Source organism: Suncus etruscus, chromosome 6 (genome assembly GCF_024139225.1).
Source record: "Suncus etruscus isolate mSunEtr1 chromosome 6, mSunEtr1.pri.cur, whole genome shotgun sequence".
In the NCBI taxonomy this organism is placed as follows: Eukaryota; Metazoa; Chordata; class Mammalia; order Eulipotyphla; family Soricidae; genus Suncus; species Suncus etruscus.
Genome location: NC_064853.1, coordinates 102,196,204 through 102,219,909, shown reverse-complemented (window position 1 = coordinate 102,219,909; position 23,706 = coordinate 102,196,204). Strand labels below are relative to the sequence as shown.

At 44.0% G+C, this 23,706-nt stretch overlaps 1 protein-coding gene across 1 annotated transcript in view; it reads left to right on the top strand.

The window, feature by feature from the left end:
• EPHB1 (EPH receptor B1) overlaps nt 1–23,706 on the top strand; it is a 411,882-nt gene that overhangs the window by 114,686 nt on the left and 273,490 nt on the right. Inside the window, exon 3 of the mRNA XM_049775927.1 lies at nt 7,225–7,906. Within this exon, the coding sequence (XP_049631884.1) occupies nt 7,225–7,906 (682 nt within the window). The remainder of the gene's footprint in view (nt 1–7,224; nt 7,907–23,706) is intronic.

Below are 23,706 nucleotides of genomic sequence, written 5' to 3'. Positions count from 1 at the left end.
CTTTTAGACAACATGATTCTCGTGGCTTTCATGATAGAAGATCCTCTTGGTAAAGGAATTGAGATGAGATGAGGGTCAAGAGAAGTGTGATCAGACTTGTCCTTGAACACCATGCCCCTCATCAAATCACAGTGTGGCTGATTGACATTGCAGTCCTAGAGTGAGGCTTAATACCTTTCTGTATGTTTAAGAGTTTTGTCTGGGGCCAGAGCGATGGCGTAGCAGTAGGGCATTTGCCTTGCATGTGACTGACCCAGGATGGACCACAGTTCTATCTCCCAGCATCCCATATGGTCCCCTGAGGCAGGAGTGATTTCTGAGCACAAAGCCCAGAGTAACCATTGGATGTCACTGGGTGTGGCCCCAAACCCAATAAATAAATAAATAAGTAAATACATTACTAACTAACTAACTAAATAAATAAATAAATGGAGAGGCCAGAGCGGTGGCACAGCAGTAGGGTGTTTGCCTTTCAAGTAGCTGATCCAGGAAGGACCTCGGCTCCATCCCCTGGTGTCCCATAGGGTTCCCCCAAGCCAGGAGTGATTTCTGAGCGCATAACCTGGAGTATCCTTGAACGTCACTGGCCGTGCCCACCCTGCCCCCCCCCCAAAGAGTTTTGTCTGTTGGTTAATTTTTTCTGGGTATTATACTTGGCAGTACAGAGGCAGGACAGGAGAAATTGTTCCAGGGATGGAACCCAGGAAGACATATGCTTCCAGGGCCTGTTTCTTTGCTGGGGGGGGGTCACTTCTCATGGTGCTAGTGCTTGGAGGCAACATGCAGTGCTTGAGATCTAATCCAGATCTTCTACGTACCCTCCAGCCCTCCCTCTCTGGCACATTATTGTAGATTTTTCTCATCATAAATACTTTGTTCATGTTCCTTGAGCATTTTCCTTTTTTTATTACCAATATGTAGATTTTCTCTTTGTATTAGAAAAATCAATACTTTGTGGCAAATTACAGCTTCAATTTTTATCTTTTAAAAAGTTTACACATGGATGTTTCTATCATGCCAATAAGAAAAGAAAAGTGAGTTAGAGCAGAATTTATCAGTCTGTTCCATTATAGCTTTGAGTTTCATGTCATGATTAATGTATGCAAATTGTCTTCATGGTTTCTTTTAGTATTTTTATGGTTTCATTTCTAATAATAAGTCTTTGATTCATGGAGATTTTCTCCAGATATAAGGTACGAGATGCAGCACTTTATTTGTTTCTAGGTGACTACCCAGTTACCACAACAATATTAAAAAATGGTTCACCTTTTCACTACTGGTCATAATCAACATTTTAAAGGTTAAAAGAAACTGGTTAAAAGAAACATTTAAAAGGTTAAAAGAAAATAGGTACCCATACCAAGTAGTGTTAGAGGTCTTAACCTGGTAAGGCTCATTTTGATGGTATGATGCTCAGGGTCTAAGAAGGCCACACATTGAGGTCCTGGGGATGGGGCACAGGGTGAAGGGAGATTATACTCAGGGGATCGCTCTCATTCTCTTTCTGGCCCTATTCTGACTTCAAACACTCTCTCCATTTACCCTGATAAGTAAAAGGCTTGGACAGTGCTCTATTCCTGAGTTCTTACCAGGTTGCAATATTTTACCTTTCTGATATTTTGCCAATCTGATAAGCAAATCACGGTGTTTTGTTGTTACTTTAATGGGAGGAGATAATTACAGAAATAAATACAGGAGGCAATGTGACAAATGCCTTGAAGTGGGGGCTGAGAAGCTGGAACTAGAGCACTCTGTTGGTCTGGGCATTGAATGCATGTTGCTGCTTTGGAATTGACATAGGCCTGGGGTGAAAGACAGTGGGTCTTCAAAAGGAATTAACTTTATGGGGTAGCAGATAGACCCTGATAGAATTCTCCTTTTGTAAGGATCCCAGAGGCTGTGTTCCTAGGGACTCAGGGAGTTCACTTCCCGTTCTGGGAGACTGATGTCAAGGAGTGCTTAACCCTTGAGTCAGATCAAACTCTGTATCCACCACAACCTGGCTCCAAAGAAACTCTCTTACCCCTGAGGCTTCATTCCTCAGTGGCATTGAGCCATCTTTCTTCCCCACAGGGCCTTTGCACCTGCAAGCTTAGGGACTAGTAGTTCTACCCTTTCTCAGTCTCTCTCTGACTCCTGAAGACTCACATTTCTCTGAGTAATTTCTACCCATCCATCCCCTCTCTGGGTCTTCCCTGACACGCCTCTATATCAGGTACACCCCCTCTCCTGGCACCCTATAATTTTCCTCCTTAGCAGTTAGCACAATTGTAATTATTTAGTTATTTTAATAACCATTTGTCTAATTTCTGTTTCTCTTGCTAGATTATAAGCTTCATATTGCCATATCCCCAGTGGCTAATGGGATGCCTGGCATAAAGTTGGCATTCAGTAAATATTTTTCCCATGATGAATGAGTGAGGTATACATATAAAGTAATGAGACTGGTTCCTCATATCAGAAACAAATAACAGTGTTTGTCCCTCCCTGCTGGGAATGGCATTCTACCCTCATCTCGATTTAGCAAAATCTTCTCTTTCTCTAGGCCCCTTGGTCTAATTGCCACTTGCTTGGAGAGCATTTATACCTCTAGCCCACTCTGATCACTTGCTTTCCTTACCCCATGGTGCCTGCTGGCAGGAGAAGAATGAAAGAGAGAAAGAAATGAATGTGGGACTCCATGATGGCTTTTCTCCAAACAACAGGGAGCGGTTTCTCTTTCTCTCTGCTTCTCTCTACTCTTTTACTTTGAATATACAGCTATATTCCCTCTAATTTGCTTTGATCGTTCCCTCAGGAGCTGTCAGGGAATCAATTAGATCAGCAGAATTTTATGACTTGAGGTCACCCAGTATGATTCCTCATTTTACAGATGAGAAAACTGAGGCCCAGAGAGGTTAATGTTGGAGACAATTACCTCTGTTGGGTTTTATAACACCAATCAGTGTCATTTTCTAAGATAAATTGTTCTCAATATCCTGGCTCCACAAGAGAGAGATCATCATCCTATTTAAAGAATAGACTGATTCTTTGTTATTGGCAATAGTGCTAAGGTGAACTCCGAATGGAGAGCATCTGGTCTTGCCCCCAGAGCTGCATTAATTGTGGGCGGGTTCAAGGACTCTGGCTGGAACTCCTGCCCATGATGGAACCATAAGTTTTAACCTGTGCAATGACAAAGGCACCCCACGTTTGTACCGAGACCATAGACAGTTCAACGGATGAAAAGGATTGTGAGACATGCTGTGTTTAAATAATTGCAGAACAACCAAAGAAGCCTATTCCTCCCTCAAAAGACACATAGGGTCAGCTTGGGAAAAATGCTGAAAATTTGAACTAAAATAACCATCACTGACTTCTCCCTAATATATTTGCTTTCTGGTTCCAAGAAACCAGGCAAGCAGAACATAACTAGCAAGCACATTTAAATAGAACATAACATAATCTTTAAGAAAGAATAAAAAGTGGTTCTTCAACATCTAGAGAATCAATAAGAAATTAAGCAAAGCATAGATGCAGCCTGAGAGTGAGAATAGAATGGTGATGGAGCTACCCCCACGCCCTGCATTACTGGAAATGTGCTGTGAAGAGCTAAAGGAGAGACGAGGCGCTCAGTCCAGGTACCTCAGTACTGGGGGCCTGGGCAGCATGAGTGGCCAGGAGGTCACTATGGGCCTGGTGTGCAGGAACAGCTTGCCATGTTTTTTTTTTTTTATTTTCTCAGTGCCATATACCTGGCACAAGTTTGAAGGGCAGCTTTGCTTTTACAAAACTCCTGGGGGCTGACTTCTGGGCAAGAAGAGCTCTAGCATTTTTCCCATGCACAGAAATCACTTTTAACTCTCTAAATGGAGACTTCTAGTTTATGTACTACAACACACTGCATGATAAGTAATAGTTAAGTACAATTTTAAAGAGATGGTTAGGTACTATGGGGGTCTTTTATCATTACAGCTAAAATTAAGAATCTTTTTTTTTTTTTTTTTTGGTTTTTGGTTTTTGGGTCACACCCGGCGGTGCTCAGGGGTTACTCCTGGCTGTCTGCTCAGAAATAGCTCCTGGCAGGCACGGGGGACCATATGGGACACTGGGATTCGAACCAACTACCTTTGGTCCTGGATCGGCTGCTTGCAAGGCAAACGCCGCTGTGCTATCTGTCCGGGCCCAAAAGAATCTTAATCTACTTTTCTATCTATCAAAGGGAGCTGAATTTTTTTGACTCAATATTAGAAAGCACACAGAAAGCCCAGGTCTTGACATCAGGGAGCCAAGAGCACTTATATGCACTTATATGTTTCCTAACTGAGAGCACCCCTCAGGTACAGCACAAGGAAGAAGAAAAAACACAGTTACTCACCTTTGGCCCTAGTTACAGTATAAATGTTACTGTATTCTTAAGCCCCTAGTGGTGTTGTTCAGTTCAGGAGATCATAGCTTTGTGACTGATGCCCCACATTTATTGCTGAAATAAATTATTTAGCAAATTTCTTTGTCCATAGGAAACATTTCTATTTTTCTTCCCCAAACAAGTGTGGTCTTGGGTGAATAGCTTGCTGCCTTTCCATCAGTAATTTGGAAATAATGATACCTTGTTCTCAAAGTTGGTGGGAAGGTTGAAAACTTTCATTTAATAAATGCATTGTTTCCCTCTTCTTTCATTCTATGGGACTGCTAAAAGTGGAAGCTTTCTTTCCCACTTGGTTTATGATTTCTCTCCCTTATTTATTTTGGTGGGGATGTGGAGATTGGGCCACACCTGGTTTACTCCTGGCTCTGTCTTTCTCTAATTAAGAAGTTTCTTTTCTACCTAAATGTTATCCGCCAACTTTCTCTTTCATCACATCTTTGTTTTGAATTTGCATACAATAAGGCTCAAACTGTTCCCCAAGTGATCTCCTGCAGGAGTCTATTCTTGCTACTTTATTTTCTGTTGCTAAATTAATAAATAGTTGAATCACCATGAGTTACACAGTTACCAAGTTGTTCATGATTGAGTTACAGTCAGATAGTGTACAAAATCTTTCACCAGTACACATTTCCTTTTACCAGTGTTCCTGCTTTCCCCTTGTCCTTGCCCACATACCGTTTTGGCAGACCTTTTTCATATCTCTCTCTCTCTCTCTCTCTCTCTCTCTCTCTCTCTCTCTCTCTCTCTCTCTCCCTCCCCCCTCCCCTCCCCCCTCTCCCTTTATATTCTTTTAGACAGTGTGGTTTGCAGTATTGTTACTGAAGTGGTATCATACATATAATTTTATTTTCTTTCAGCCTCTGTTCTTGCCACTTTTACAATCTAGCATTAGTGTTCACCAGAGTGGAAGATACCACTCCCTAGAGGTCACTGGAGGAGTGGTGGTTTTGGGGGAAAAGGGGTTTGATAGAGCTCAGGACAATGTGGGGGTGAATATTATTTGTTGTTGAGGAAATTGTTGCAAGATTTAGGTGAGCAAAAGGTAGAACAATTTTTCAGTGACCATAAGCTACTTCAAGTCAGACTGTTTCTGGAAATGTTTCTTAAAGCTAAAGTTCTAAAGGTAACACCAAGACAGAGAAAGACGTAAAATTCTAGGACTCTGAGGAATATCTATAGAATTCATATTTAAACCTTTAACTAATAACAATTAAAGATGGAAATGAAAATATGCTACCTAAGTAACATTTCATTTTGTTAAAATAAATTTTATTTTTGGATTTTATTTTAATATAATTGTAATTATAATATTTGACTACAATGTTAATAATGCAAGGGTTCATACAAAAACATCCCAATACCATATCTCCTACCAGTGTCAGCTTAACCTCCATCATGTTCCAGTGTTCTCTTGATCTTTCATATTCTCCACCACCCCCTACAGTGTATGTTATGCTTCCTGTTAAAGATCAGTTGTCAGTTTCTGTTACTTTTGAGTATTATTTGTCTCTTTACTATGTTACTTCTTATACTACATAGAATGGATACCATTATACTTATTGATTGAAGCACTTTGATTTACAGTACAGTGAGTGATGGTTTCATGTGTACATAATTCTAGCACTACATTGATGGCTGTAAAAAAGTGAGGTTTTCAGAGAAGTAGTAAGTTACAATTTTTTTTCTGAAATGAGAGTAGTAGACCAAATCATTTTAGAAACCATTTTTGAAAGAGTCTAGTATATAAAAAAAGTTTGTGGGAATTAAATTTGTTGAGATTCTTAAAGGTTTTATATATTTGGTTTTGGGCCATACCTGGTGATGCTCAGAGAATATTTCTGGCTTAGAATTCAAGTCACTCCTGGTGGTGCTTGGGGGACCAGATGTGGCGCTAGGGGTTGAATCCTAACCTCTTCTGTACAAAACATGCTCTGAAGCCCAATGACCTATCTCTCTGGCCCCCCAAATTTTTATTTCTATGCTTTTCAGAAATATAAAAACACTTCACCACAATGAAGAAATATGATTTCAAAATGAGGGTTTTAAGGTGGGGGTTGTAAGGTAGACCCCCTTTGGAGAAGACATTTCCTATTGTCATGGGCCATTGGCGGTTCTAAACCTTTATTCCAGTGTGAGATGTATGGAATGTATTAGAAGAAAGAGCACTTTCTAGAATGAAGACATTGTGTGTGTAGGGTGGTGGTGGTGGTGGTTGTGTGTGTGTGTGAGTGTGTATATGGTGGGTGTGGGTGGTCAAGACTTACTTCTGGCTCTGTGCTCAGGGATCACTCCTGGCAGGGTTCAGAGGATCATAGGTAGTTCTGAGACTCAAGCCCAGGTCAGTCAGTCACATGCAAGTCAAGTGCCCTACATGCTGTACAATATCTCTGGACCCTGCTATTATTTGTCTTTATGTACTATATTAAGAACATAGTAACATTTGGGAGATGATTTGGTTCACATATGGTCATGTTCCGGAACTATTTCTGGCTCTGTACTCAGGAGTGATCCTTAGAAGTGCTTCTATGATGCTAGGGTTTTGAACAAAGGTCAGCAATATGCAAGGCATCTCTCTCCTCTGTTTGTTGTATTTTGAAATGGACTTCAGAGACATACTTCGTAGCCTCTTCATAAAAGATTTTTAAAAGCTACATGGACTTAGAAGCATTCATTTAAATCCAGCTACTGGATTGTTGAGCTCTTAAGGCCCCTTGCAGCACTCACAGAGCCAGGGTTCTCAACCATCCTGCCTCTTTGTCTACTCACTCTCTGTTTTGTGTTTTTGCATGTATTTATCCATGGCCTGCTTGGTACAGTGGGAAGAAGTCAGTGGCTACGATGAAAACCTGAACACCATTCGTACCTACCAGGTGTGCAATGTCTTCGAGCCCAATCAGAACAACTGGCTGCTCACCACCTTCATCAACAGACGAGGGGCCCACCGCATCTACACAGAGATGCGCTTCACTGTGAGAGACTGCAGCAGCCTCCCTAATGTCCCAGGATCCTGCAAAGAGACCTTCAACTTGTACTACTATGAGACAGACTCAGTCATTGCAACCAAGAAGTCAGCTTTCTGGTCTGAGGCTCCCTACCTCAAAGTCGATACCATTGCTGCAGATGAGAGTTTCTCCCAGGTGGACTTTGGGGGAAGGTTGATGAAGGTAAACACAGAAGTCAGGAGCTTTGGGCCACTTACTCGGAATGGTTTTTATCTCGCTTTTCAGGATTATGGAGCCTGTATGTCTCTCCTCTCTGTCCGTGTCTTCTTCAAAAAATGTCCCAGCATTGTTCAAAATTTTGCCGTGTTTCCAGAGACCATGACAGGGTCAGAGAGCACATCTCTAGTCATTGCTGGGGGTACGTGCATCCCCAACGCAGAAGAAGTGGATGTGCCCATCAAACTATACTGCAATGGAGATGGGGAGTGGATGGTTCCTATTGGGCGTTGTACCTGCAAGCCTGGCTATGAACCTGAGAACAGCGTGGCCTGCAAGGGTAAGTTCCAGGGCTACTTGAGGCCTCTGACTTTGAAAAGTTTCCCTACTAGCATCTCTAAATCATACAGAAGCTTCTCAAGAACAGAAGAGCATATGACTTATGGGAAAAGTCATATGCTTTGGAGAACCTCTATCTCAGTGCTAACACTGATGATTTTCTAGTTGTCTTCAGCCAAAATTTATATATTCTTAGTGGAAGGAAGACATAGAGAGGGTACCAGAATTCCAGACACTGTACAATAGTTTTAAAAATCTCTGTTGTATTCAGTTTGTTTTAATAATCCTTGTTATATTCAGTTTGAAGTTCACAATAGAACTTCTATATCTCTCTAGCTCTCTGATACGCACATAATGTGTTGCATTGTAAACACATCCATACCACCTGCATCCTATGTCTAGTCTCACATTCAGAGGTAGGAAAAATTTGGGTTGTCATGGACAATTCACTCAAGGGTAATTGAGAAGTGACTGAATTTGAGAAATATTTAATTCATTTCTGTCCAATTCCCACAGCACTCAACTTGGTACTAGACTCAGATAGTTCATTAACTCAAAGACCTCTGACTTGGCTGTCTTCCTCCAGGGGCTCTGTGCCAGATTCTGGGCCCTCAGTCTAGTGTGGTCTGGAAGGAGATGAAGCTCTTGGAGTAGCGTTGGGATTGGAGCATATTTTGTATTATCTTTGTATCTGAATGAGGCAGAATGCTGCCAAGTTTGCAGTTTGGGATATCAAACTGGATACCCTCCTCAGCTCTGAAAAGTACGTATCTAATCCATGGCAATGATTGTATTGAGCTGACTTGAGGCTCAGTCTTCTCTGGAAATACAGAGTAAGGTATAGAACCCATTGCTTATTTCATGCTAAGGGCATGGAAACTGAGCAGCTGAGTTCAGAATGTGGGGAGAAGGATTCTTTCCTGTCTTGGGGACTTTAGAGTTTAGGGCAAGGCTTTTTGCATGGATACCAGCAGAAAATGCTTGTCATTAACCATCACTTAGTCTTAGGGAGCCAAATTGGAGGTATTTGCTCCTTTTTCTCTCTCTCCTGACTGTATCAACTGGCCTTCCTGAAGTCCCTGAGCAGTGACCATCCCTGTGTCATCCCTTCTCTCTCCTTGCTACCCAGACACCTGCAAGCTCAATGCCATGTTCAGGATTGTTAATACCATGAGCTCTGCGATCCTTTGCACTCAGCTAATTGCTTGGGCCAGGTCTCTCACAGCATTTCTGAGGCCTGCTGAGAGCAGAGAGCTGTGCCTTTGTGTCTTTATTGGATTTCTTGGTTATGGTGCCCGTGATGGATGGTGTGAAAACAGAGGGGCGAGAATACCAGATCTGATGAATCAAGGCAGACAGATTTAAAACCTGCCCCGCCTGATCCCACAGCACTCCTCTTTGTCCCACTGGTTGAGGGTGGGGCTGGAGTCGCCCACTTTGGCACAAGTCAGCTCTGAGTGGGAACCAGGGCAACAAGCTGGCTTCTTAAAGGCACAGGTGCATCCATTGCCAGGCATTCTAGTGACCATGCAGGCCATTTCTCTGAGCTTCAAAGAGTAGCCACAGTACTTGCAAGCTGGGGCCAGCTCAGGTTTCTCATTATTTCCTGAGCAGAACGGCAGGAATCAGACTGAACATTGATTGGTTCTGATTTAATTGGGACTCTGGGAACAGAGTCTCATTTCTTCAGGGCTAATTGGAACTTTTCTCTTTTGGGGAACTCTGATGTCCATGTGACTTGTCACTCACCTGCTGTGATGTCCTGGGAAGGCTTGCGGGGACAAGTCTCCAGGTGCTTCTTGCTCTTCTCCCTGTCCAGCCCCAGCTCCCTCACAACATCAGGTGGCCATTCCCAACCTTTAGCTACCATGAACTTGAATTTCCCGTATACACTGCTTGCTACAGTCTTATAGGAAGATTGGGGGAACAGGAACCCTAGCACCACTGTCAATGCCAATTCAGATGCATAGACATTCCCAGGCTCTGTGAGTGAAGGCAGCAAATCTGGGCAGCATTGTAGTGCTGCAGGTCTTTGAGGACTGTGGGCCCCTCTCCCTGGTAGGGAAGAGAGTTCAGACTCACTCACCAGGCAAGGCTAGCAGTAGATCTAAGGAAAGGGTTGGGACAGCACAACTTTCAGGAAGATACTGAGCCCTCTGCAGCGACAGATCTTTTGAAGGGACCTATGATGATGGTCCTGTGGAGTGTTTGCAAGAAGGCTCATTCACTGTTGTTCTGAGTGACCTGCCTGTTCGGCTGGTCCTGTGGCCAGGATTGCAGAAAACGGTGGCTGGTAGAGAGAGAGGGTATGTTAACAAGTTCTCCTTCTACTTTTCCGGTAGGGAAGCTCCTCATCACTGAGGACAAGGCCAGAGACTGGCTGGGCAGAGACTGATTCTGAAGTTCACACACAATGCCAGCAAGATACATGATCTATTTGTGTGTGTATGGGGTGGGGGTTGTGCTCAAGAAGCCAGGGGTCCATTCCCAGTGATACTCGGCAGGGTTTCAATGTATAGGCTCTAGGATACAGTGCTGCCGGGATCTTGCAATGAGCTGAGGAGTTTCAGGTCCCCCCTCAATAATGTTCAGGAGCTGGGGTCTCTAAGGTTATACTAGTGATGCTTGGACACCATGTTGTACAGGGAAGTGGACCCAGGCTAAGGTACCTAATATGCATTCTAGTTGCTGTACTATCTCCAGGGCCATGGAATACAATATCTTTGGATCTCCATGGTGGAGGGAAGAAACTCCTTCCTATTAGGTGGGATGAGAGATTTCACAGTGGGAGGAATGTGCTTCTCCTGCTCTAGCTTTACCATACTAAGCGCTGTTAGTCAGGCCTTCAGTGTCTCCACTATACAAAAACTACTGGAGGCCTTGAGGCAGAGCAATCCTGTACCATGTGCTTCCTGTGTTGAGGAAGGGAAGAAGGGGGTGTCCTGGAATGTTTTCATCTTAGGGTGGACACCAAGTGACTCAGGCTTTCTAGAAGGCATTATACCCAAGGCTGACTCATCCTCTCTGCCCTCACAGTCTGCTGATCTCACCAGGATCTCTGAGCCCTGCAAGTCTTTCATGAATTTGTTCATGATGAGATTGATACCTCATGTACTCCAATGTTACCTTATGAGACAGCGGGAATTTGCACTATTATTAGCACTATTATTGTATTTATTATTATCATTGGGGTACTAGGATTAAATACAAGGCCTCATACATGCAAATAGGTTGTTTGGCCACTGGGCTACATGCCTGGCCTTCATCTTGTTCCAAAGGCTTGCCTACCCTCTCCACCAGGGATCTCAAACTCAATTTACCTAGGGGCCACAGGAGGCAAAGTCAGGGTGAGGCAGGGCCACATAAGGGATTTCGCTTACCGAATATTCGCAATAAAAAATCGCATTAGTAAGAAAAATATCGCATTAAACATTTGCATACACCGAACGGAACTGCTCAGGGTATGCGAATGTTTAATGCGATTTTTTTCTTACTAATGCAATTTTTATTGTGATTATTTGGTAAGCGAATAATCGCAAATACTGCGATATTTGAAGGCCGGCCGCGGGCCACAAAATGTTGTACGGAGGGCCGCAAACAAGTTTGAGACCCCTGCTCTACACCATCCTTCCTCTATTGGATGATCACATCAATTTTCTATGTAGATGTTGTCAGTTGGCTGTCCTGGCCAGGATTTTGTGTTCAACAAGCTTTCCAATGCTGTTGAATCTAAAATATCACATGGTCTCAAGTGGAGGCTGCTTGGACTGCAGCAGATAGTTGTGAAATAGACCCCCAAGACTGGCAAACCACTTGTCAGTTAGATTATGGGCACAATAGTGTCCAGGTAGGTCCCCAAGGAGGAGTCCAGCTACTGGTTCAACCTTTGGCAGCTGGATACTGGTTGGAGGCTTGTACCAAGGTGGATGTCATATGCTTCCAGCTCTGCCTGATTCCAGAGGACCTGGCTTTATTTTTCTGGGCACAATCCCTGTAGCTTCTAGAAGGACTCATCTCAGATCTCTGCCTCTCTGGCTATAGCCAGAACTTGAGAAATGATGGTGCCATTCAGAATGCTTTTCATTTCATCCTTTTCAGCTCCTATTCCTGTGGGTTCCTGGCTGGCCTTGAGGTCACACATCAGATCTGGTGCCTTTGTAGGTGCAGGTGGATGGACATGGCTAGGGTGCTCCAGGCGAAATGAACACCTGGGCATGACCAGGTCCTCAGCACATCAGCAATACTGACACAGTGAAAGGTGTGGCATAGGCAGTCAGCCAGGCCGGTGATCCTGGTGAGATGAAGACCCTTGGGGTGAGGATCTTGCCCTTCTGGTATCTCCCCAAGCTGAAGTATATATGAAGTGCTTCTGAAGCAGCAGTGCCTGACTCTGATGAGGGCATCCTCAGAAAAGTTTTTATAAAGTGACATCCCTGAAAGTGTAGAGATTGGCTAGATAGGGCCATGGGAGCTCAGGGGAGATCTGACATCAACTGTGTCCTAAATTTCAATGTTTGAAGGAAGGCTGTTGAAGGTAGATCTGGGCGGTGGCTGTCACAGAGTGGGCTAAGCCCCTGTGTGTGTAGGGGCACGTGTGCTGAGTGCAGGTGAAGACTGGTGGCTGGGGCAGGAAGGAAGCTCAGAGCCCAGGATTCTTGAGCAGAAACAGGAGCTGGGAAGATGGTAAGTGGGGGTAGACTGTGGAGTTGCAGAAAGGAGCCAGTTCCCTGCAGCACTTCTACTCAAGTGAAAAATCTTCAGGGCAGTTGGAACATCTGCAAGATTCCTGCACAGGGGAACCGGACAGAGCAAGGGCTGGGGACCCATGTTCGTGGCCTAACATCTCTGTCCTGGAGTGGAAGTCCTTTTCATGGCCTGGGGTTTTCTTTTGTGATCTAGGGATCCTAATCTTGGGCTGGGGGAGTCTCTGTCCTGGATTGGATGTTTCTGGGAGTTTTTTTTTTTTTTTGCATGTGCTTTTATTTGGTAATATTATTGTAGCTTCAGACAGGTGCTGGGCATCACAATTCTAGGAAGAAACCAGGGACTCCCAACTCCCTATTTGGAGCTTTCTCACTTTTTGTGTGTTGGGTGACATCATGGTGTAGGGCCAGAAAGTTGATGGGCATAGCCTTGTTAGCCATCTCAGACCAACCCCTTCCCTGTTGTCTCCCAAGAGATCTTCTTCTGCTGCCCCTTCACTCCTGCCTCCCCCTCCACATGGAGACATTTTTTTTCCTTGGGTAATTTTGCACCTCCATGTTAATTCCTTCATGCTTACAGACCCAAGGGACATTTTGAACCTTTCAACAGTTTCAGTGCCTTTGTCAACTTGAGTAGCTGAGATGAGCCAATTTATAAGCCTAGGGGAGTGGAGACGAAAAATCTGCAGGTTTGAAGTGGAGAAAAATGTGTCTAATTGAGCTCTTCTTGGAAAAGGAAGTTTCTGGGCGCTGCTTCCCTCTCCCTCAGGATTATCTCCTGCCAGCTCAGGGTCTCCAACAGCCTCCACATGCATGCTGGGTACTGGGGGAAGGGACTCTGTGTTTGTGTCTCTGTGCATGTATATGTCTACGTGTATATGTGTAGCTATGCACGTGTGTCTGTCTCTGTGTGTCTGTGTATGTATGTCTCTGCATGTGTGTGAGTATGCATATGTGTATGTGTCTGTATATGTGTGTTGTCTATGTCTATTTGTGCATGTATATGCATTTATCTTGTGTATATTGCATGTGTTTGCCTATGTATGTATATCTATGCATGCATGTATCTGTGTTTGCATGCCTGTGTCTCTCTGAGTGTATGCATAGCCATGTATCTGTACACATATGGGTCTGTGTGTACATATCTGAGACGGCATGTATATACATGTTTCTGAATGTATTTGTTTGTATGTGTTTTCTCCAAGCTAGTAGCCATGATGGGGCACCCAAGAGACCTTCTTATTCTCTGACCTGCCACTCGGCAATTGGCCATAGCCCAGACAGCCTCATTGCAAGCCCTCAGGGAGATCAACTTTACTCAGGGTCTGAGAAGGCCAAGGACATTAATGTGGCAACCCTGTCACATGAGCTTACTAATAGAATTTCCCAACAGGCCACCTAATTACAAATCTCTAGGGCCTCCTCTGCTTCCCATGGTGACCCTGCCCAGTGCCCTCCAGGAGCTGGATATAATGGGCTGTGACATTGGGCTGTAGAGCTGGTAGGACATCCATCAGCTATACTAACAACAGTGTGCCAGGCACAGCATCTGGCTATGGGCCCTGGCAGCATCAGAAGCATCACAGCAGACAGAGAGGAGGCATGTGTGTGAATTTGTGGTATGCATGTCTGTGTACATACGGGAATATGTACACGTGATTAGGGCATATGTGTTGTGTGTGCATATCTGTGGTGTGTGTTTGTGTGTCTGCAAGGCCTGGGAGGCCCGAAGAAACTACCTTTGCATCAGGAAGTAGCTGAGGGAAAGAAGGCACTGTGGGGGACTGTTGGGAGGCATCTGGGTCAGAGGACAGCCGGAATGTTCAAGACCAACTCACAAAGGATTTTAGGAAGGAAAGGAGCTCATACTTGGAAATGCAGACCAGGACACGACCCTTTGGCTTTTGAGCTCCAAGCATAGAAAGGTACTTCTGAGTTCTAAGCACAGTCTGACAGGGTGTGCTCCTCTGCTCATTCCTGCAAGCCTTCACTCTCTTTCCTCTATCAGGGTGAGCCTACTCAGGGGCTCATCTGGACTGAGGGTCATGTACACAGTCTTTCTTTGTGAACTTACTTCGAACCTTCTCATGCTGGTTCCCTCATACTTACCAATGGCTGTAGCAGGTTAGTAACTGCCACATTCATAACTCTGAAAGAGCTGGTTGGTCTTAGAGGATGGGTATACCAAGTGGCTCTTTTCCCTGGAGAATTCACTGAAACAGGGCTCCTTTTCCAGTGAGCTGAGACCTCTATATCTCAGGAGAGTCCAGCAGAGTTGCCCACATAGCAAGTCCTGCCCTAGGCTGCTTTCCGACATTTGGTAATGAGCTGACAGAGTTCCTGGGCAGTTTGCTGCCCTGGAGCCCAAAGTCGGAATGAAGTTGATTCTCATGGCTCATGTTTTTTGCTCCAGTGGATCTCTGAATATGAAGTCTTCCCTGCCCCAATTTAACAATGATTCCTATGTTTATAATGTTTAGAGCAGGAAATAATATGCAAAACAAGCTTCTCACTCCCTCACAGTTCCAGTTTCCAGTACTCTATCAGGAGCATCTGCTTTGCACCCTCAGGCCTACTACAGAGGGCAGGCTACCCCCTGTGAGAACCCAGACCCTCACTCCCATCTGCTCTCTTCACAGTGAAGCCCAACAGGAATTTGGGATCTTGCATGCAAATATGCTCCCATTCCTGCAGGGGCTGTCTAGAATTTCATGGATGATGTACCTTTATTTAATTGGTCCTTCTTTTATACACATTTAGATTTCTTCCTGTGTTTAGATACTTCTGAACATAGTTCCAACAAATATCCTTGCGCATTTATCTTTGTACCTATATATGACTATGTCTGCAAGATGAACTCATTAATTAATTTATTCAATGAATATTTACTGGGGACATTCTATATGCCAAGCATTTTTCTAAAAGCTAAGAATGCAGCAAACTCTTAAAAGTGAAATTGCTGAATCAGAGTATATAAATTTTTAATGTGGATAGCTTTCCCCAACAAGCCTCCCAAAGAGGTTTCTCCCACCATTTCTTTGTTCCTACTAATGTTGAGATTCTCTATACCTTTGCCAAGAGAACAAACTTTTCATTATTTTATCTCTGCCAATTAGAGAGAGGTAAGAATTGGCATCCCACAGTGGTTTTGGTTTTTGTCTAGCTTCCTAGGCTGTTGAATATGGCAAGGTTCTCAACTTGGCCTACTGTGGGGTGGCAGTCAGACCTACTTTCCATATGCTGCTCCAATGAATAAGGTGCTTGTCTGCACCTTGAGGTGGGACCCTGTGGAGTTTTGAATCTTCATGCCATGTTCTCCCCTTTGTTCTAATCTCTCCTTCCCTGCAGCCCACCCAGTGTGGCTTCTTTTCCTACTGGCACCCTCGGGACATCTTTGAGTACCTTTGGCTTTTCCAGACCTGATTGGAGAAAGGTCCACAGGTGACTTGGGCACAGACACAGATGCTGTAGGTCATGTCCTCCTGGCATAGTCTCAGCAAAGTCCCCTTTTACTCATACTTCTTTTCCTTCTCTGAACTCTGTTTTGGGCCTTTCAACTTACCCTTCCATGGTGCCGAACTGGGCCACCCATTGCTTAGTTCTCCTTCAGACCAGTCCCTCCATTCTAACTTCTTGCTTTTAATCTGTGAAACGAGAATCTGGACTTCCCGGGGTCACTTTATTAGTCATCGGCCTTCAGTTTTCCAGCCTTTTTTTTTATTTCCTTTGTACCCACCCCCTGGACCAGGGCCATTATCAGTCAGGGCCTTGTTCCAGAGAGAGTGTCTCCCCAACCACAAACTTTGGTGGAAGGAAGTTTGGACTCTTGGCACTTGGTGGGCCCACCCCACTATTCTGGCTTAGCCCTTTTTCTCTTCATCTTTTTGTCTTTGAGCTCTGCCATAGCTCTTTATCTCTGGGCTTTAAACTAATGAAGTCTCTTGCTTCTTTTTGTTTTCCTTCCCCTTTCTCCTGAACCATATTTCTCCTTTTCTTCCTTTCCCTTTTCCCTTTACTTCTTAGTTTCTAAAGAATAAATATATTCAGATTAAAAATGAGTCAACTTTAAAGAAAACTAATAATTTAAAAAAGAAATTTAAAACCTGGCATGGGAATCTGGCAAAAAGCAATAAAGAGAATATGCAGATGACTGATGGATAAGCAAAATGCTGACTTGGCCTTGCTGCCTGATCAGCAAGCTGCAGGCCTCTCTTGCCCTCTTTCAAGCTGCCCACACTTCTGTGTCAGACCTTGAGAAAATGTGCCCATGGGGTCAGAGCTATGTCCTTCGAGGTGGGCTTCCTGCCTCCACAGAGGTTTTGACACTAAGTTGCTATCATTTATTTAGGCAGTTCTGCAGCATACCAGAGACTTGGCCAAAAATGTTTTCTGGCACTCTGCCTCCTAGTTCTTGCACTAGCCCTCTATGGAACCTATGAGCATCTTTCTCATTTTTCAGTTGAAGATGTAGAGGCACAGAGAATCCAGGAGCTTTCTCCACAACTTATAACACAGGACTCTGAGGCTCCAGGGATCCCTGCCCTTCCTACCCCCCCTCCCCACAGCTGAAGAAAAGCAGTACTGGCTCAGAAGCCAGTGTGGTTGGTGATGGACACTGGCATTTGGAGGGGGTGAGATAAAAGCTTCCACTATGGTCTCTAAGGAAGCCATTCAAGTTGGAAGTGATTTCCCAGAGGCCAGGGATGGACTAGGAAGTTCCTGTGTGGCTGAATTAATCGAAGGAATGTGGAGCATAGGTGCGTCCATCCTTAGCCACTCTTCAGCATTTCCTGTGTCTTCATAGCCAAGGCCATGCCTGAGGCTTACCTTTGCCCATGAGACCTTCTTCGTGCCAGTTATTAAGGGGAACAAAACAAAATAGATTAAAAAGCAAAAATTGTGGAAGCAGGATGTGGACTCGGAGAGAGAAGGGCTTTGCTTCAGGAAATAGTCCAGCAGTGTTGAAAAGGGGAAGCTGGGACAAAAGCATGCAGGAACCAAATGAGTCTGCTGATGAAGCATGCACTTTGCTGAGGTGATGATGGCAGAGCCAGCTGGAGGAAACAACCAGTGATGGCAGAGATTCTCTGTGTCTATTGTTCAATAGAGTGACACATTGTGTGTGTGCACACGCATGTCCACATACACATACACACACATGGAGAAAACATCCAAAGAATGATCTGTAAGCCCATCACTGTGAAATGCTTTTGCTAAAAGTTGGTGACACTATCTCAGTTTGACAGAGGACATAAGGTCAGTGCAACGTGTATATTTCAAGAGGAAAATGACAATCTGCTCTTTGCACAAGATGGATAGAGCTCCTTACTGAAATTGTATGGGATATTCAAGAGCTCTGCCAAATCAGGAACTTGGCAAAAATATGCCTGTTCTGGGAATTAGGCGATTTCAGGCTCCTGTTTGTTTTCTGGATCTGCATGGTGCTGAATTGGACTGGAGTGTGATGGTTGGGGAGGGGCTGTGGTTAGGAGCTTTTTTTTTTTTTTTTTTTTTACTGGTTCAGTTTTTCTTCTCCTTTTTGTATCTTTGCCTAAATGTAAATCCATGTTTTGTTTTCTTTTTCTCCATTTGTTCTATTCTCTCGTCTGTCTTCCCTCGGAACTTGTTTTGAAAAGAGAGAGGGGGCCCGAGAGATAGCATGGAGGTAAGGCATTTGCCTTTCATGCAGAAGGTCATTGGCTTGAATCCTGGCATCCCATATGGTCCCCCGAGCCTGCCAGGAGCGATTTCTGAGCGTAGAGCCAGGAGTAACCCCTGAGCGCTGCCGGGTGTGACCCAAAAACCAAAAAAAAAAAAAAAAGAGAGGAGAGAACCATGTTTTGTGGTAGAATTTTAATGAATGAGTGGTTTATTTCCATTCATGTGTTTAATTTCTCCCCCCTAAGAAACTGTTTAGATGGAACTGGCAACAAAAAAAAAATGAATTCTTTAATATAGCAAAATAACAGGAAATCAAGGCTTATCATTACAAGCAATCACAAATATTACAAGTGATTTTTTATCAACAAAACTGTGACTATATAATTATTCATGATGACAATAAGATGATTCATTAGAAAGAACAATAGATCTCTCCCAATCAGTATCTTTGTTCAATATCTGGCTTCTCCGGGCTCAATTTCTTAATTTTCTGCAGCATATTCTACTTCTTTGAGCTTCTTCAAGCTCATTCTTGATTATTCTTGGCTTATGAGAATTCTTTCAAGCTTTCTTTATTTCCCCTGACATATGTTAAATCTTTCCAGTTACTAGTTAAGCTCCAGTCATCAAAACTGTTCATTGCTGAATTTAACATACCAGTGCCCCTCTCTTCTTTTGAGGTTCACCTCCCATGCCCACTCACTTTCAAATTTCCTAGATTAAAAACTTCATTGCTTGGAGCATGGTTAATCTCTGGGAAACAAAGGAGAGTCTCCACTTTCCTTTCCTCTGGCCCCATTAAGGGACATTCATCTCCCTCCTTACCTACCTAGCATGTCTAATTATAAAGGAAATACCCTTCTGGAACGTTGCACACTCCTGGTCCTGAGAAGAATAATGGATTTGCTTGCTGCCCAGAGACTTAAGGGCACCAGCACACAAGCCCACTGGACAGCCATATCCCTCTGCTTCCTCCTGGAGGGCAGGCATGATAGCTGTCTCCAGCACCCCACCAGTTTGATGGCTTCAGTCAATCCCCTGCTTGTCCTGCTCCCCTAGAAGTCATGCCTCTTGGGCTTTGGAGTTGTGTGGCTGCCCTTCCTTTAGGCAACTAAGGCCTCTGGAGACAGACATTGTGTGTTGTTTGCCAACATGGGACCCGGTCCACAGAGGGGCGACAGAAAAGCCATCTGCTCTCCCTTTCACACAGCCCTTCGCATGCTCCCCTTCACGCTCCCCCTCCTCGATGTCTTTGGTTGTGCATACAGAAATAAAACAGAGCTGCTAATTAGAGCTAGAGAATGAGAGTGAGCTTGGAAAAGGGACACAGTAGAGAGGCCAGCCCTCTGCTTTCAAGAAACAGAGAGAGACCTGAAGGGCTCGGGAGGGATATTTTGACAAAACAACCCACAGAGCTGCTTCTTTAGAATGGCCAAGAAGAGCATTGTCTTAACCTTTCATCTTGAAAGGGGAGGAAACAAGAAATGACAGACAGTTTTTTGTAAACTCTCACACTGGGGTCTACCAGCTCCCCTTATCTTTTCATGCCTTCAATAGCCCAGCAAACAATAGGCTCTATTTTGGATATATTTAAGTGTATTCTTTCACTATGGATGTGGAGGCAACTCACTGGCTCTTTTTCCCAGAAGAGCTGGCAAATGGGGTGCCCCCACTGCATGGCCTGCCCGGTTATCAGACAACCCTAGCTTGGGAAACACCCGCCAAACACTTGGAATCTTTCTGGAACATTTCCCTGCTTTATCTTTTTCTTGGGTACTGATAGGCTGATTTCATTCACATAGACAGTGTTGTTCAAAATTCAAGCAGCTTTGATTCCTAGGGCTGAGGTGCTGGTTATTTAGTATGGGGACATGGGCTGCTGCTGTGTCCTGTCTGTCTACTGTAGCCTGTTTCAGGACAGAACCTGCACTCACTCTTTAAACCCATCTCACACTCTCAGAAGATTCCAAATAGCCACCAGGTTGGAGAACATTTCACTGGAGGCTCTATCTGGCTCCAAGTGGAACCCCATATGCTTCTCTCACCCCAAAGGCCTGGGATAGATACTCAGGAGGATGGAATTTGGAGAGAAGTGTATAATGGGGAGTAAGAACTATTTTTCGCTCTGCAGAGATAGGGTTTCTCCAGGCCCAAGTTGGACAAGCTGATAGGATATAGTCACATAAAAAACACTGGACATCAGTTGCCTGGTGGTAATGTAATGACTTTTTGTGTCAGCCAAGGGTAATAGAACTGGCAGACACAGCACCATGGAATATAAGGTGCCAACTAGTCAGGGAGGAAGACAAGGGAAGGCATTGGAGCCTGGAAAGGTGTTCTTCAGTGCTTTCTCTTATGTGACAGTGTCATGATTACACCAGAGGAAAGACATTGAGCCCCTGGGACCAGGAAAGCCCTGATTCTAAGAAGAAATGGAAACTTCTTCTCAAGGTGACCTAAGAGTTCACTCTCAGCAGACCCCTTTCAGGAAACTCAGCACTGCCCTACTAGAATTCCAGGGCATGGGACTGCATACTTAGAGCCATGTTCCCTGCAGTCAGAACTGCAAGACTGGGTGAAGATGATGCGTGTGGAGAATTGGCAATGCACAGCTCCATGCTGACTAGAGAGTGACTTCCAAAGATGTTCTACCTCCAAAGACTAGAGAAGCCTGGGCTGGGGCTTGCCATAAAGACATTGTGCCAGAGGGTAATTTCTATCTAAATTGGGTGCCAGTTCTCTTGAGACATAAGAGAAGAGCAAAAGAGTGAGGCCAAGAGCCAGGGAAGGCAGGAAAGTTGAAAGAGCAGGGGATGGTCACGGATGGGTAAGTGATAATGTACACTGACATTTCTCAGATGGTAGAAGCTAATCTTCTAATCATAAGCTTGTCACATTGTCATCACACACTTAAATGTTGCTTTTATTTTCCCCCAACTTTTTGGTTTTGTTTTTGGATTGTGGGAACATCTGATGTTACTCTAGGCTTACTTTGGCCTCTTAGCTCAGGATTCACTCACTCCTGACAGAAAGCAGGGAACCACATGTGATGTCTGAAATCAATGCAGGTTGGCAGCATGAAAGGCAGGTGCCCTACCTGCTGTGCTATTTCTTGTCATTGAGGTAAGACTTAGTGCGTAGGAGGGGCCTGGGCCCACTCCTACTGGTGCTTGGTTGTATAGTGATGCTAGGAACTTGGCACTGTTTAGGAGGCCTCCATGGTCATAACAGGCAGTGCTGTGGGTTGGTGGGGTCGTGTTGGGGGAACATGAAGTGCAGGGATCAAACTTAGAACCTCAAACATGCTGGATACGTTCCTGATCACTTGAGTTCTCTTCCTGAACTCCTTTTTAAATTAAGATTATTATATAGAAATGATTTCTGCTGCTTGACAGATTTATGAATTTTAACACATGAGTATGTTCTCTCTTCATGCCTCTGACACCTGATAAGCAATCACTCCGCTTTCCATCTTCTTTGTACTTCTTTTGGTTTTTGGGTCACACTTGGCAGTGCTCAGGGGCTACTCCTGGCTCTATGCTCAGAAATTGCCCCCGGCAGGCTAGGGGGCACCATATGGGATGCCGGGATTTGAACCACCATTCTTCTGCATGCATGCATGCATACTGATGTGCTATCTCTCTGGTCCCATTCGTTGTACTTCTTTAAATGGCTATAGAGTACATCAGCCTTTCAGACCCAGCTTCTTTCACTCAACCTCATTTTGGTAGGATTCAGTAGTTGTTTGTGTCTGTACTTTTAACTTTTCACACGGAGTAGTAATTCCTCACTCTATTATATGGATGTACCACCGTTGTGTTTATCCAGTCACATACAAAAAAACATCTGGATTCTTTCCAATTTTGGACGAGCTAAATCGAATTGTTGTAAGTGGTCATGTACAGGTTGTTGTGGAGACATTTGTTTTAACTTCCCTAGGGCCAGAACCCAGAATAAGTATTGCAGGGTCACATGAAAATTGTTTGCCAAACTACAGGCAGATTTTCACGATGATTCTACTATTTTCTATTACCATCAACAACTGCTCTGTCTCCGAGACTGCTCTTGGTATTGTCAGAGTTTTTATTCTCAACATTCTAATTGGTATGTCCAGGTATATTATGGAGGTTTTATTTGTGTTTCTCTAATGAATAATGATACTGAGTTTCTTTTATTGTGCCTATTTGCCATCTGTTTCTTTCTTTGGTGAAGTGTCTAGTCAAGATGTTAGCCCACATTTTAATTGAACCATTTTCTTCCTGTTGAAATTGAAATTTCATTTCTATATCTTGGATACCGTCCTTTTTGTTGAATATGTGATTGGCAAATATTTTCTTCTAGTCTGTAGCCTGTCAGTTCTTTCTCCTAATAATTTCCTCTTCAAAGCAAATACTTTAATTTTGATGAAATACAATTTCTTAGTTAAAAAAATCTTAAATTAAGGACTTGCTTTGTTAGGGCAGTTTTAGGTTCATAGGAAAGTTGAGACGAAGGTATAGAGAACATGCCCCCTCACCATCCAATGCATACACAGTCCCCAACAGAATGGAACATTTGTTGCAATTAGTAAATCTACACTGTACATACATACAGAGTTCACAGCTTCTTAGAATTCACTCTTGATGTGTTCAGTGAGTTTGGACAAATGCTTGACAGTCTAGTGTTGTAATGGCCAAGTACTTTTCTTTCTTCTGATCCTTCCTTCCTTCCTTCCTTCTTTCCTTCCTTCCTTCCTTCCTTCCTTCCTTCCTTCCTTCCTTCCTTCCTTCCTTCCTTCCTTCCTTCCTTCCTTCCTTCCTTCCTTCCTTCCTTCCTTCCTTCCTTCCTTCCTTTTCTTTTTTCTTCTTTTGAGCCTCACTAGGCTTCCTTCCTTCCTTCCTTCCTTCCTTCCTTCCTTCCTTCCTTCCTTCCTTCCTTCCTTCCTTCCTTCCTTCCTTCCTTCCTTCCTTCCTTCCTTCCTTCCTTCCTTCCTTCCTCCCTCCCTCCCTCCCTCCCTCCCTCCCTCCCTTCCTTCCTTCCTTCCTACCTTTTTTCCTTCCTTCCTTCTTTTGTTTTCTTTTTTCTTCTTTTGAGCCTCACTAGGCTGCACTTAGGGATTACTTCTGGTCTGTGCTCAGAAATTACTCCTGGCAGGTTGGTCCATATGGGATGCCAGTGAACCCAGGTGGGCTGTGTATAAGATATATACTTTACACACTGTACTACCATTTCAGTCCCCATAGTGATGTGATTACTTGTCATGCTTTTAATCCCTCTTGGTTCTCCCTATTTATCCTAATTCCATCCCTCCAATCCTCGAAACCATACATCCTTTCACTGTCTCCAAGGTTTGGCCTCTTCCATAATGTCCTACCTGATAGAACATTTTTATGACTTGATAGCCCATGTCATTTGAAAACTGAATGTGGACAAGGTATCATTTCTCTTCTCAATTTCC